Source organism: Cyprinus carpio, chromosome A23, assembly GCF_018340385.1.
Source record: "Cyprinus carpio isolate SPL01 chromosome A23, ASM1834038v1, whole genome shotgun sequence".
In the NCBI taxonomy this organism is placed as follows: domain Eukaryota; kingdom Metazoa; phylum Chordata; class Actinopteri; order Cypriniformes; family Cyprinidae; genus Cyprinus; species Cyprinus carpio.
This window is the reverse complement of record NC_056594.1, coordinates 6,754,582-6,770,432: the sequence shown is the minus strand read 5'-3', so window position 1 is coordinate 6,770,432 and position 15,851 is coordinate 6,754,582. Positions and strand designations below refer to the sequence as shown.

Genomic DNA, 15,851 nt, shown 5'->3' with positions numbered 1-15,851 from the left:
TTTTCTTAATTTTTCAGTTATAAACAACAACACTGAGTGCTATGATCCATTTCACAAAACCAAACAAATGTTTTTTGTTTTTTTGTGTGTGTGTGTGTGTGTGTGTGTGTGTGTGTGTGTGGTGTTTTCAAACTTTTGTGTGTGTGTGTGTGTGTGTGTGTGTGTGTGAGTGTGTGTGTTTGTGTGTGTGTGTGTGTTTGTGTGTGTGTGTGTGTGTGTCTGTGTCTGTGTGTGTGTGTGTGTGTGTGTGTGTGTGTGTGTGTGTGTGTGTGTGTGTGTGTGTGTGTGTGTGTGTGTGTGTGTGTGTGTGTGTGTGTGTGTGTGTGTGTGTGTGTAAATTCGCAGTTTCAGAATGTCTCATGATGCTTTTGTCTTGCTTTTCTGCAACCACAAAAGAAGCTGTTGTACCTTATCATTTATTCTACCATTGTAATGTTTCTTCTTTCTGAATGTAGATATACAACATGTTGGTGGACACTGGGGAGCTGGACAACACATACGTGATCTACACAGCTGACCACGGATATCACATCGGTCAGTTCGGACTGGTCAAGGGGAAATCCATGCCCTACGAGTTTGACATCAGAGTTCCCTTTTACATCCGCGGCCCAAATGTGGAGGCAGGAGGCATGTGAGTGCTCTCGCTTGTGTGTGTGTATACGATGACGCCATCCAATAGACATGACATGATAAATCAATATCTGTATTAATTCATATATTTATTAATATAAATGCAAAATGTTAATATAATGTCTTAGAATGTCTCATTGCAATGCATTGCAGAATTGAAGCTCTTAAAATATGATTATCTCCCAAAGAGTATATTTTTAGTATAATATTATTCAGGTAGCATATTATTTAATATAACATTTATGTCTATAGTAATTCATGTTTTAGTACAGAGGCCAGAGTTACTCTATAATGAGGTCTGAAGTTGATTTATGGGGTTTTAATGACTTTCCAATGTCCTGCCGTATATAAAGAGAGAGGGAATGAGATCATGTTGCAGGCCATATTTGAACCTGCATCCCCACGGGAGCACCAGACCAGAGCTCTGTTTAAATGTAGAAAACTCGCTCTCTCTTTCTCTCATCAGCATTTTATATCATTACTCACTAGTCTGCTGTGTGGTCTGGCTTCTCTCTTTCTCAGAAAAGCTGATTAACAGCAGTAAAGTCCACTCATGTGAAGACCACAAGACTTTTTACTGTGAAAGAAAGCCACAGAAAAGAGTATAAAGAGTTTGGCTGGAGTCTCAGGGTGAGAAAGGCACAGCGAGGGCCAGTTCAACATCAGATGAGCCTTTAGGCAATAAAATCAGAGAGAGATGAGCCTAATTTACTTTTTGAAAACTGAGCGGATGTGATTGGATTAATCTCCACTTGAGGATTTGAAACGGTCAGTTGAAACTGACACTCATCAGTTTTGAATAATTGTTTTAATCAAAATGAAAAGCCACAGTAAGCATGTTGAGGGGTTTGATGTGCTCTTCAGCGTCAGAAGGTGAATGTTTAATCTATAACACGCAAAGAGGTCTATAGTAGAAAGCTATCTGTTAGCACAGTGGTTCTCAACCAGGGGCCTCAGCACATTTAGAATAGGGTCACAAGATGATGATGAGCATCTCAAAGCACTTTCACAAATAAAAGTTAAAAAAAGAAATAATAATAATATATAAAAAGAAATAAAATTAAAAATGCGTCAAAATTTAAGAAGAACATAATAAAAAATAAAAACAATAAGTAATCACATAGAAGCTTATTTTAATTTGTTTTAGTTTATTTTAATAAAATGTTTAATTTATTTTAATTGTGTTTTCTCACTGACTATCATTTTTATTTATAAACTAGGATTTGCACAATAAACATACTGTATGAGGAAATTGTAAATGTCAGATTTCTAGACCTGAAAATTAATTTTTATTCGGTAGAAATTGCCATTTGTGAGTAAAAAAAAAAAAAAAAAAAAAATCTCCCATAAAATTTCCCATAATCACAAACAAGTGGAAAAGTATTTTCAATTCATTATTAAACCCTGAAGAACATTCGTTCTTGAATCTTTTGAAATTACATTTCATTATTTGATTTTATTTTATATCTATTTCTAATTGTTTTATATATTTTTTAACCTATAATAAAAAATTATAAATATTATTATTATTATTATTATTATTATTATTATTATTATTATTATTATTATTATTATTATTATTATTATTAGCATTGGTATTGTTGTTGTTTTAATAAATTTACCATTCTCTCATCCCCACTCCTATTTCTGTAAATAAACTGTAACAAATGTTTGAAAACAAGCAGCTTTGTCATTACAGCAGAAGTCCCCGAAAATATCTTGGGATGTTTGAATATTGTCTTGGACAAATCGCTTGGAGTCAAAAGGTTTGAGAACGGCTGTGTTAGCATTCACATTTATCTCAATGACAGTTGCTCAGGTGGCGCGTGTAGCATTGAAAGTATGTGACCTGCATGCTGCCATCTTTGCTCATGGACAGTGTTCATCTGATTGCCCAATACTTCACTGGGTACTCAACCATCTTAAGTGAAGTCCCAAATCTTATAGGCTCAGTCATAAAGACAGCAAACATAGGGAACAAGTGTACATCGATATTGCAGAAATGAGGATAATTACCCACCTATCATTGCGCACCACCTCAGTGGATGATGACTTTATATAGTATATTGGTGCTTAATGCATACTGTTTTATATACTATTCAGAATCAGAAAGAGCTTTATTACTGTATACTATTCTTAAACAGTATGCAGTATTCATACAATATTCAGTGTAGTACAGCTGTATTCTGTTTTTGAGCACCAGTTGTGCTGGTTAGACCCTGCTCCAGAGTAGGAACTAATTTGGTTCTCAAAAAAGGCAGTCCAGTACTAAAATCGCACCCAGTTCCGGAGGTGCAAAAATGCCCAAAATTGGGTAATTCCACAATTAGTTCTGGTACTATGAAAAGGTTCCCGCGGTGCGAAAGGCCCTAGTGTTTATACTGCTCGTCTGGTTTCTGACCATTATATCAAATGGCGACCCCCTCTTCTGTTTCCATAGCAACCCACACATAGTGTTGAACATAGACTTGGCCCCCACCATCCTTGACATTGCAGGGATGGACGTTCCACCAGACATGGACGGCAAGTCCATCCTCAAGCTGCTGGACACAGACCGCATGATGAACAGGTGAGGGTGTCTCCTGAAGTCTGCCTTTTTTTTTTTTTTTTTTTTTTTTTTTTTTTTTTTTTTGAGTATTTCCGAAACTGAGAGCCTATGCTTCCTTGGTTACATCAGCAGCACAAAATAAGTCAACTCAATTGGTGTAGTTTGAAGAAAATGCACATATTGAAAAACTTGAACTGATGACCTGTCCACAAGGCTGGAGATACGAATAAAGTTTGGTATATTAAGGGGTGATTTCACTAAAAAATGTCTTTCTGTTCTCCATCATTTAATGAATAATTCCTGCCATGATCAATCAAAAATATATACAGTACAAGCATGTATTTTAATAGGGTTGTGAACATTTAGGCACTTCACGATTCGATCCGACTTGTGAGAGTTGTGAGAGTCATGATCTGATTCCAAAAAGATTCTTGATTTTAATCAAAATTATTCTTGATCTTTTCTTATTAATAAATAAGTTGAACTACATGAAATATTTATTTTGTACACATTAATTCCTTAATTATAAGTACTTTTTTTAAAAAAACAAAACAAATACAAATGAACAAAAAATTAAAACAATTGTATTTTAAATAATTTTAAACCTTATAAATATAGTTTCAAAACATCCAAGCAAACAGTCAGTAAAAAAAGAAACGATTTCATCATTGAAGAGAGAAGCGCACTGCAACTGAGAATCTTTTGTATGATTTTTAAATATAACTTCAGTTCATATAAAGATGGTGCATCATAATAGTACAATGCCTTTTGTGAACAAGCCACAATCTATAATGAACCTAATTTACATATAAAGGAGGTGTGTTTGTGATGAAAGGAATGACAGAAATGTAATTTACTGTAAATACCCACAGCACAGTGCTTGGCTCCTGGACGAACTGGATTGTGGGTGGTTTGTGAATAAATCACAGGTTTGCACATGCCAAAGTGGCACAACTGTTTATTAATTTTGTGCCTCGGTGTTATCTTTTTCAGTGCAGGATCAACAGCGCTAGCTACTTCACTATATTACTTGAACAGCTTGTAATGCTGAGTTTCCTGAGGATAGAGACACACTACATTTAGCCTAATCCTAAACCTATCAGAGCCGTAGGAACAACACCTCGCCTCACTTCATTGTCATTGAGTGGCAGCAGATGGCGGTCTGCCAGGCATCCTACTGGCACAGAGCCCCTCATCACCGTGGCACCTGCTGAAATCTCATCTCTGCACTCTTCCGCTAGCCAGCGTACCTCTTTTATTTCAGATGAGACGAAGAGATGCATATCTCAGCAGGAGGTGGGGGGAACAGGAAATAAGAAATCCGGAGGGAAGAGGGGCTTTCAGGAAAGATGGGGGGCTTGCACTCAATCACCTCAGTTAGACACTCATTAAATATTATATAGATTTCATCAGCTTCCACATGCTAAGGTGTTCTAGTTGGTAAAAGTGAAATAAGATTTTGGTCATATTACCAAGCATTATTTTGACATAAAGAATATGTCATTCCTTTATTACCTTGTAGGGCTATATTTTTGCCATATCACTCACACCTAACTAAAAATACACTACATACATACAATGATTTGAATTCACCTTGTCTATGATGAGCTTGTTTATATTTCAGTTTTTTTTTCTTCTTAATTTGGGGGGGAGGGTTCTCCTGTAAGAGCAGGTGTGGCCAAATTAATTGTAAATTTAATGTGCAAGGCTTCCAGTGTCATTCGCTTCCAGCTATTTTTAACTGTACAAAACAGCTGCTTATTTTGCTGCTTGATATTGATATATAATATTGATATTGATATTGATGTTATTTTAAAGTATTACTTCAATTATGAACACACTGGTTTGTAGTGCAAACAGTTTTACCGTTTACTGCACTTTGATATTCTTTTCGTTATTTTCCTACAGCGGTTAATGAACCGGAAGTCTTGCACATTCACAGAAAAGGGCTTACTTCCGCGTTGAAAAATAAGGTGGATGAAGTGGTATCATAATCAAAAAGGCTCATTCAGAGATTGAAATTCTAGAAAAGAAAGTAGTAAGTAGTAAAAGAAAGTACTGCTCCACTTTTTTTTATAGAAGCATGTTTCTGCCACTGAATAAAAAATAAAACAAGGTCATTGTGACTTTTTATCTCACAATTCTGAATTTTTTACTTAGAATTCTGAGTTTTTATTTCATAATTCTGACAATTTTTCTCACAATTCTGAGGGTTTTTTTCTTGCAATTCTGACTTTTTTCAGAATTGTGAGATATAAACTCAAAACTGAGAGTTATAAAGTCCAATTCTGAGGAGGAAAACAATTCTCAGAATTGCATTTATATCTCGCAGTTTTGGAAAAAAAAAATCAGAATGCAAGTTTATATCACCGCAGTTCTGACTTTGGGACTCAGTCAGAACTATGGGGTAAAAAGTTTTTTTTTTTAATTCAGTGGTGGAAATGGGCTTCCATAGTTTATTAATAAACAGACTTTGTGGTGTAACCAACATAACGGAACATTAAAAACATAAAACAGGAAATTATATACCCTGCAGACTCTCATGACACAATTTTAAAGTATCATTCATGTCCATTACACAAATGCCGTGGAGCAAAGTACGCATAACTTTGGCTTTGGGGTTTGTGCGATGATGATGCCTTGGCAAATACCACTAACAATAGGAGTCTGAATAGGAGAAAAGGCCAGCCAGAACACACCTAAATCTGGCAGAAAACCTGCGGAGATCAGAGAGGGTGTGTGAGAGCACCGATCGATAGCTCATATCTGCAGAGCAGGTCAGGAGGAGCACAGAGCACTTGTGTTTCCTCACCTCCACATCTCCTTCTGTTTTTCATCAGGAATAGTAGAGCAGAGGAAAAGCACTTTAAATTGCAGGCTGGATTTCAGTTTAAGCTGTTTGTCATTTTTGTGCATTACTATTTTTTTCAATCTCGGTCTCAATTTGTTGGATTTAGTCATCATTTGAGTTCACTGAGAAACGGCCGATTTCTGGACAATTTGCTGATCCAGGTGATCAGTAACAAAGCCGTAGACCAATATCCATCCCTCTCTCCTAATTGCAGGTTCCAGCTCAACAAGAAAGGAAAAGTGTGGAGGGACTCGTTCCTGGTGGAGAGAGGGTGAGTCAGCGCAAATTAAATGTGAAAACAGCCGGAGAGCTCTGGGTTTTTGGTGTGAAAGGTCAGCGTATGTTTATTCAGATAACACAAGATTTTTCTTTACTTCTCTGGTGACAGAAAACTGCTGCATAAAGTGTTGAATGATGGGAAGGATATGGCCCAGGAGGAGAACTACCTGCCCAAATACCAACGTGTTAAAGACCTGTGCCAGCGCGCAGAGTACCAGACGCCATGTGAACAGATCGGTCAGGTACAACAACAAACACACAGAAGAATCCTTCCTTTTCATTTTTTTCTGGCAATCTCTGACATAATAAATTGTAGACAGGATTACAACCCACTTCTCCACATTACCACAAGTCCAGTGTTTCAGACTTAACATTCGTTTGTTGTTGCATGCATTCATCGACCTACAAAATCCTGAGAGCCGACAGCAGCAGATACAGGGATGGAGTTATCAAATGTCACAAATAGCAACTCGATGTGGTGGAGAAATCGTTGTGTAGATGATTTTTGGACATTCCAAATCATAATGTTATTGTTTTTCTTTCGATTTTGACTTGCAAATGAGCAAAAACTCTACTGCTGACCTCAATATGTCACATAGACTATTAAAACACTAAAATCTCACGTTCAATCGTTTGTGCATAACATAATAAATATTCATGAGCTATGCCTTCACCAGCTAATGCCATCAGAACCAGCACGTCTGTGAACTACTACTACCCACCACTCAGGAAAAACACCTTAGCATTGTGATATTTTTAGTTTTTTAACAATACATTGATTTATTATATTTATTTACACGGTAGACCAATCACAACAGACTGGGCCATCTGACCAATCAGAGCAGAGTAAGCTCACGGAAAGGAGGAGTTTAGAGAGAATGAATCTGAGAACTGCTTCAAACGAATCGTTTGGGAATTGCTGGGAAATGAGGTGATATTAAATGCATATTTTGAGAAAACAAAAGCATTTTTTGACCTTGGATGCATGGTAACCTATTGTAGGAGACTCCCAAAATAATAGGAACCTTAAAAATGGCATAATAGGGGCACTTATTACCATCAGTATATAATTGCTGAGGTATTACACTTAAGGTACTTTAATAATACCATAATATTACCATGGCACCATGTGGCGTATTTCAAGTCCTTTATGGCATATAAAGACCCTCATAAGAACGAGTATCTCTATGTGTGTGTGTGTGTGTGTGTGTGTGTGTGTGTGTGTGTGTGTGTGTGTGTGTGTGAGCCGTCTTATGAAACAGAAGTGAGAACAGAGAGATGTCTGAGCTGTCAGATCAGACACCTGAAATTTCATGCGCTCACTTCCATTCTAACAAGACTGGCCCACTGTAGTCCTCCAGGGACCTGCAGCCCATTCCTGCATTATCTATTCTCTCCATCCCTTTCTCTTTTTTCCATCTCTTTATTTCTTTTTTATGTCAGGCTTTATTCCTCCATCTGCTTTTCTGCTTTGATCAGTCACAAACCTTCACACCTATGCAAAGCAAGAAAAAGTCAAAATTTCAAACCAAGAAGAAGGGAAAATTGCGCCTGGAGAAAGTGTTGTTTGTGTGCACATGCTGTCTGCATTGTTTTAACACCTTATTTACTTAAAAGGATAGTTCACCCAAAAATGTAAATTATTTTTCATCATTTACTCACCCTCACTTTGTTCCAAGAAGATATTTCAAAGAATGATGGTAACCAGACAGTTGCTGGTAGCCATTGACTTCCATTGTATTTTTTTATTTTTTTTCTCATACTATGGTAGTCAATGGCTACCATAAACAGTTTGGTTACATTCTTCAGAATATCCTGTTTTGTGCTCAACAGAAGAAAGAAATGCATACAGGTTTGGAACAGCATGAGGGAGAGTAAATGATGACAGAATGTTTATTCTTATGTGAACTATGCCTTTAACCTGTAAGCGGTCAGTTAACAGTCACTTAGCACTCTGTTTTATTGCCTTTTTTTTCTATCACATATTTAATATCTAAATATTTAATATCTATTTTTTTAACACATATCGTTGGAAAGGTCTGAGTCTCAAGGTTCCATATTTGAAAAAAAAAACTTGGTGGCTGTTTTTGGTATAGCACTTAAAATCACACAGAAACCTCATTTTTTTGTGATGTCAACTTCAAATTTGGAACGTAACTTAGTTAGATACATGGCTTTGATTTTATAGTAATTTTAGATACCAAAATACTTCATAAAATATTTACATTATATATAATATATATTTTAGTGCAGTACATTTTCTCAAATTTATTTGTATAGTGCTTTTCACAATGCACATTGTTTCAAAGTAGCTTTACAGAAAATTATGATGTTGATGTTTATAATATTTTAATATCTATACAGTAAGTCTTACAGTTGCATTTAGCAGATTAGAGCCAGATGATATATAGTTTACATTTAACGGCATAAAAGCATGAAGCCATTGGAGAGAAAGAAATATAATGTGTGGTTCTGTGAAGGAACTTCTGGGGTTTCATGAGTTTAATAAAAAGCTAATATTTAATTAAATCATACAAATTTCAATTAAATAATTTTTAAATACAACAATCAAAATAAAACACTTTATAAATATATGAGATAGTATACCTGTTTACCTGCATGTCATGTGACCATCTGAATAATATGTAATCATGTAATCAAAATACAAGTATTTTAAAACTTAATTTTTGGAATCTGATTACACAATCCAGATTAAATATAATCAGTTAATCAGCACTGTGTATATCCAACTGTATACATAGAGCTGTGCAATAATACAGTTCACATTTTGGGATGATATAAAATAGCACCTAGTACAAAATGCTGGATTGGCACTTATAGGTTCATTCTTTAATTTACAAGCCCATGTATTTAACAGCAAGGCCATAAAATGAAAAGCATGTTTATCTCATCTCTCTGATAGTGTGCAGCTTCGAGTGTTGTGTAACTTATGTTCCCCATTAACGAGTCTTTTTAACGAGGTGGATTTGTGTTAATTACAGTCGAGTAAGAATGCCGACATGAAGGGGGGGGGTGCAGAATTTTCACCTTTTACTTCTGGCAAATAAGCACACAGATCCACACACACACTTATCTTAGCAAAAAGTTAATGAGTGTTGATGGTGTCAAACAAATTGTGTTCTTGTGCAGACGCTGTCAAATACAGTTCAGTCACACAGGAATGAGCTAAGAATATTTTATAAGAACGAGTAAGATAATTTGCCATGAGTCATGTCAAGAGGGCTGGCTTTCTATAAAAAAAAGAAAAAAAAATGTATGGTATGGTATCAGATGGCAATGCTATGGTACTTTGATATGCATGATGTTGAACGATTACCGTATTCATGTACCATGCCTTTTCCTTTTATATTTTTGTGTACTATTGTATTCTAGCTATTCTAGATTCGATATATCCACGTGCATCAGTATGTCCCTCTTTGTCTGTCTCTGCAGAAGTGGCAGTGTGTTGAAGACGCCACAGGGAAGCTGAGGTTGTCTAAATGCAAAGGCATGGCCAGTCTTTCTGCAGTGCAGAAGCCATCTGTATCCAGCATCAAATCACAGATTTATCTGAAGAGCTTGAACGCTGATGTCAGCGTGAACTCTGAGCCTCAAGGCTGCAACTGTGAACCCAAAAGCTACAGACTGAGCACCTTCTCCAAGAATAAGCTGCTCGCCAAAAAGAGTGAGTACAACTAGACACTGAGCAACAAACTCACACAGCAACAAGTCCTCAAAAATCATTCAGGATGCACACTGAATTAATCTCTTTGCCTCTGCTGCCCTCTAGTGGAGGTAAGATGTAAAAGAAAATGGACAAACATTTCACTAGTGAGAGTGGCATCTGTCAGTCATCTTATTGTTATTCTGTTTTGTAGGTAATATTTAAATGATAATTGTTTTACTTTTTATTGTTGTTTGTGTCATTTATCAGATTTTTTTTATGTTTAGCTTAATGGTTAGCAGATCAATCGGGTTGTGAGTATTTATAATTCATTAGAATTTACTTAGGTGCCCTTAGTATAAAAAAGCATATTGTTAGTCATTATGTGTGTGCTCTGTGTGTGATGGGTTAAATGTGTGTGTGTGTATGGGTCACCATGCTTGGCTGTGTGTGTGTGTGTGTGTGTGTGTGTGTGTGTGTGTGTGTGTGTGTGTGTGTGTGTGTGTGATTTTAATGATATTCAGATCTATTATTATTATTTAATTAATATAATACATTTCTTTATAATTAGAAAAAAAATATTTTTATTTAATGTAATGAATCATATGTTCCATAATATATTACATATAATAATTATGTATAAACACTACTTTTCAAAAGTTTGTTGTTGGGAAGTTTTTTTATTCTCTTTAAGTTTCTCATGCGTACCAAGGCTGCATTAATTTGATCAAAAATACAGTAATAATGTGAAATATTTGTATAGTTTAAAATAACTGATAAACTAGAAAATAACTAAGAAATTAAAAATGAAAATATTTGTCTGGAATATGTATTAATATAATTATTAAAATGACTGTACAATTATTATTTTTTTTTTTTTAGTATGTAAAGAAATTCTGCTTAAAAACCTGACTTGATTTGTTACAATAAATAAATAAATAAATAGTCTTTACGTTATATAGTATCTAATATGGGGGGTGGGGGGTCATCGACAAGTGATAATGGCAAGCCCTGTATTTGATTGACAGAACTGAAATCACTGAAGAGCTACTCCAGGAACCGCTTTGCCCGTGCTGTTTCCATGGAGATGGGAGGAGACCTATACGCAGTGGACCTGGATCACGAATACAGACCCTCAGGCCCCAGGAACCTCAGCCTCAGGCAGAACACAGCAGACGAGGACGAGTTCAGCGGTGTGGGACCCTCTGCATTCAGCCGAACCAGCAACAGCCTGACTGTGCCCTCGTCTATTAAAGTCACTCACAGGTGAGGAGCGAGTGTGTGCTTCAATAGAGACACATGATGGACAAAAGAGGGAGTATATGCATCAAAGAGAATGTGTGTGTGTTTCAGATGTTCCATTTTGGCCAATGATACAGTCAAATGTGACGTTGGTCTGTACAAATCGCTGCAAGCATGGAAGGACCACAAGCTCCACATCGACCACGAAGTATGACACGCGCTTCCACCTTTCTGACATCATTTGCTCACATGCATTTTGTTCCAGATCTGTATGACTTTCTTTGTTCCATGGAACATAAAAGGAGATGTTTTCATCTCTTTTCCCAGATTGAAACACTCCAGACAAAGATTAATAACCTTCGTGAGGTCCGAGGTCATCTGAAAAAGGCACGACCTGAAGAGTGTGACTGCAACAAATACTAGTGAGAGTCACATCTGTCTGTTATTATCTCTTTACTGTTCTTCTGAATTTGTCAAATTTATTCAGATTCATTCATATTTTGTATAATTATTAATTAAATTTAAATAATTGCATAAAAATCCTATTATTAGTTAATTCTTATTATCAATTTTTAATACTTAAATTAATAATTAATGTATTTAATGTATACCTTTATTGTATATTCCATACAATAAATGCAATATATAATAAAATAAATTAATAAAATATTTAATAATAATAATAAAAACAAGCATAAAATAAATGTTATCATAAAAATGAATTAATATTTTATAAAAAATACAAATTCTAATATGTAATCAATATATCAGATACTGTTATTATTTTAATATATTCTGGTTATAATTCTATTTTGTGATGACTCACTAAATTTTTCCTCTCTTGTAGTTACAAATCCAAGTACAAGAGTAAGCTTAGGAAATACAAAGCAGGAGGTGTCCATCCCTTCAGGTGGGTTTCTGTGTCTCTGTGTGTGTGTGCATATGGATGCATGATTACAGTTTTGATGATTCTCTCTGTGTTTGTAGGAAAGGACAGGAGAAGGATAAGAAGGCCTGGTTGTTGTTGGAACAAAACCGCAGGAAGAAGCTGAGGAAGTTACTGAAGCGCCTGCGTAACAATGACACCTGCAGCATGCCTGGCCTCACCTGCTTCACACACGACAACCAGCACTGGCAGACCGCTCCATTCTGGACATGTAAGACACACACACACACACACACACACACACACACACACACACTGTCTGCGAGTCTGGACAGGATCAAGTAGCATGATTTTTCAGCATGCAGGTTACTCTCATTATTTTCATTGAGAAACTTTTTGCGTCAATACACAGACAGGAAGAGCATGGGAAATTTATTGTCTTGAAATGATATATTATAGTACAGTACTGTCATTATGATATATATTATGTAGTATGATTTTCAACTTAAACAGCCACAATAATTTTGAAGACTACAACACATGAAACTTGTAAGGCATTTCTACTGTTTTCTGGTCAGTCTTTGAAATAAATACTTGTGACTAAAATATGGGCATGCCAATTCAGAATAAGACATTACAATGTGCTTTATAAGCACTAAATAACAGCTAATATGCTAGTAATATGCATCTTTGTTTCCAGTGGGGCCGTTTTGTGCGTGCACTAGTGCCAATAACAACACCTACTGGTGCATGAGGACCATTAATGAGACACACAACTTCCTGTTCTGTGAATTTGCCACTGGATTTCTGGAGTACTTTGACATAAACACTGATCCATATCAGGTCAGTGCTCATATATAAAGACAACATCAACTCACCGTATACCATGTTAACTTTCTTATTAAATGTCCCTGGTCTTGTACACTGTTCATCAGTGCATCATATTTGCAATATTCGCATCATAGTGTCATTTGCACCACATCTCAGATTATCGTGATTTTGAACTTTTAAAATAGCAAACTCGTTTACTCCTTTACAATACTCCTGAGGCTATTTTCAAAGCTAATGTTTTCTAAATTAATAATGAATACATATTAATGAATGTTTTCACATGTTTTGCATAATTGTACAAAATTACAGCTTGACTGGAAATGCACAGTAAAATTATTCTGCTTACTTGATTTTTTAATTTGATACGTTAGTAAACAAGTACACTAAGTTTTGAAAAAAACTTCATCGGGTGCAAATAAAGTTGTTTGGTGTGGCTGAAAGGACAGCACAATTTTTGACAAATCCAAAAAAAAACAAAAAAACAAAAAAATTATTTTCTCAAAATAACTATTGAAATGGGGACAGAAGTTAAATTGGAAATTAAAATTTTTATACAATGACAATATTTGCCAAAAATGTTACCAAAAATTAACATGTTATGTTATATATATATGTTATATATTATGTACAGAAAGTATTCGCTCTTTGTTATATTGCAGCCATTTGCTAAAATCATTTAAGTTCATTTTTTTTCTCATTAATGTACACACAGCACCCCATATTGACAGAAAAACACAGAATTGTTGACATTTTTGCACATTTATTAAAAAAGAAAAACTGAAATAGCACATGGTCCTAAGTATTCAGACCCTTTGCTCAGTATTTAGTAGAAGCACCCTTTTGATCTGATACAGCCATGAGTCTTTTTGGGAAAGATGCAACAAGTTTTTCACACCTGGATTTGGGGATCCTCTGCCATTCCTCCTTGCAGATCCTCTCCGGTTCAGTCAGGTTGGATGGTAAACGTTGGTGGACAGCCATTTTCAGGTCTCTCCAGAGATGCTCAGTTGGGTTTAAGTCAGGGCTCTGCCTGGGCCATTCAAGAACAGTCACGGTTGTGAAGCCACTCCTTCGTTATTTTAGCTGTGTGCTTAGGGTCATTGTCTTGTTGGAAGGAGAACCTTCGGTCCAGTGAGGTCCTGAGCACTCTGGAGAAGGTTTTCGTCCAGGATATCCCTGTACTTGGCCGCATTCATCTTTCCCTCGATTGCAACCAGTCGTCCTGTCCCTGCAGCTGAAAAACACCCCCACAGCATGATGCTGCCACCACCATGCTTTACTGTTGGGACTGTATTGGACAGGTGATGAGCAGTGCCTGGTTTTCTCCACACATACCGCTTAGAATTAAGGACAAAAAGTTCTATCATGGTCTCATCAGACCAGAGAATCTTATTTCTCTGTTTTTTAGCAAACTCCATGCGGGCTTTCTTGTGTCTTGCACTGAGGAGAGGCTTCCGTCGGGCCACTCTGCCATAAAGCCCCGACTGGTGGAGGGCTGCAGTGATGGTTGACTTTCTACAGCTTTCTCCCATCTCCCGACTGCATCTCTGGAGCTTAGCCAAAGTGATCTTTGGGTTCTTCTTTACCTCTCTCACCAAGGCTCTTCTCCCCCGATAGCTCAGTTTGGCCGGACGACCAGCTCTAGGAAGGGTTCTGGTCGTCCCAAACATCTTCCATTTAAGGATAATGGAGGCCACTGTGCTCTTAGGAAACTTAAGTGCAGCAGAATTTTTTTTAACCTTGGCCAGATCTGTGCCTTGCCACAATTCTGTTTCTGAGCTCTTCAGGCAGTTCCTTTGACTTCATGATTCTCATTTGCTCTGACATGCACTGTGAGCTGTAAGGTCTTATATAGACAGGTGTGTGGCTTTCCTAATCAAGTCCAATCAGTATAATCAAACACACCTGGACTCAAATGAAGGTGTAGAACCATCTCAAGGATGATCAGAAGAAATGGACAGCACCTGAGTTAAATATATGAGTGTCACAGCAAAGGGTCTGAATACTTAGGACCATGTGCTATTTCAGTTTTTCTTTTTTAATAAATCTGCAAAAATGTCAACAATTCTGTGTTTTTCTGCCAATATGGGGTGCTGTGTGTACATTAATGAGGAAAAAAATGAACTTAAATGATTTTATTAAATGGCTGCAATATAACAAAGAGTGAAAAATTTAAGGGGGTCTGAATACTTTCCGTACCCACTGTATATAACTGCTGTGTAATGGTGCATCTCTCTCTTTCTCTTTCTCTTTCTCTTTCTCTTTCTCTTTCTCTCTCTCTCTCTCTCTCTGTGTGTGTGTGTGTGTGTGTGTGTGTGTGTGTGTGTGTGTGTGTGTGTGTGTGTGTGTGTGTGTGTGTGTGTGTGTGTGTGTGTGTGTAGTTGGTGAATGCAGTGAACACACTGGACCGATATGTTCTCAATCAACTGCATGTTGAGCTCATGGAGCTCAGGGGCTGTAAGGGACACAAGCAGTGTAACCCTCGCACACGCAGCCTCGACTTTGGTGAGTCACTCACACACACATAAGTGAAAATACCTCCACAGCGCAGACACACACATACACTGTATGCATACACACTGCTGCATCATTCTGCTAGGAATCTGGCCCAGAGGTTGCAATACACTGACTGATACATGTGCCACACACACACACACACTTCCCTCTGAAAGGACCAAGGCACAGGATAACATGGAATTCCACATCTTCATCATTATCATCCTCACCTGATCCCTGGCCCTGCCTTGCTTCCTGTCCTCCTTGTTTTATATGCAAACAGAAACTCGTACCGTCACCTCCTGAGCTGCTGTCCTGAAGGGTTAATCTGTGCCACACAGCATGCTGTCTGATGATGTTACCATGTCCTTAGTTGTATCTGACATGTACACCATGATCTCGAAGTCAGACAGATGTGACTGAA

General features: G+C 36.9%; 1 protein-coding gene across 7 annotated transcripts in view; it reads left to right on the top strand.

The window, feature by feature from the left end:
- Positions 1 to 15,851, top strand: part of sulf2b (sulfatase 2b) — a 127,330-nt gene that overhangs the window by 106,664 nt on the left and 4,815 nt on the right. For all 7 annotated transcript variants that reach the window (XM_042712810.1, XM_042712807.1, XM_042712808.1 and 4 more), the window contains 12 exons: positions 456 to 631; positions 3,071 to 3,199; positions 6,244 to 6,300; positions 6,418 to 6,550; positions 9,762 to 9,993; positions 11,001 to 11,238; positions 11,326 to 11,422; positions 11,542 to 11,636; positions 12,062 to 12,124; positions 12,202 to 12,371; positions 12,801 to 12,943; positions 15,313 to 15,436. In XM_042712810.1, coding sequence (XP_042568744.1) covers positions 456 to 631; positions 3,071 to 3,199; positions 6,244 to 6,300; positions 6,418 to 6,550; positions 9,762 to 9,993; positions 11,001 to 11,238; positions 11,326 to 11,422; positions 11,542 to 11,636; positions 12,062 to 12,124; positions 12,202 to 12,371; positions 12,801 to 12,943; positions 15,313 to 15,436 — 1,657 coding nt within the window. The remainder of the gene's footprint in view (positions 1 to 455; positions 632 to 3,070; positions 3,200 to 6,243; positions 6,301 to 6,417; positions 6,551 to 9,761; positions 9,994 to 11,000; positions 11,239 to 11,325; positions 11,423 to 11,541; positions 11,637 to 12,061; positions 12,125 to 12,201; positions 12,372 to 12,800; positions 12,944 to 15,312; positions 15,437 to 15,851) is intronic.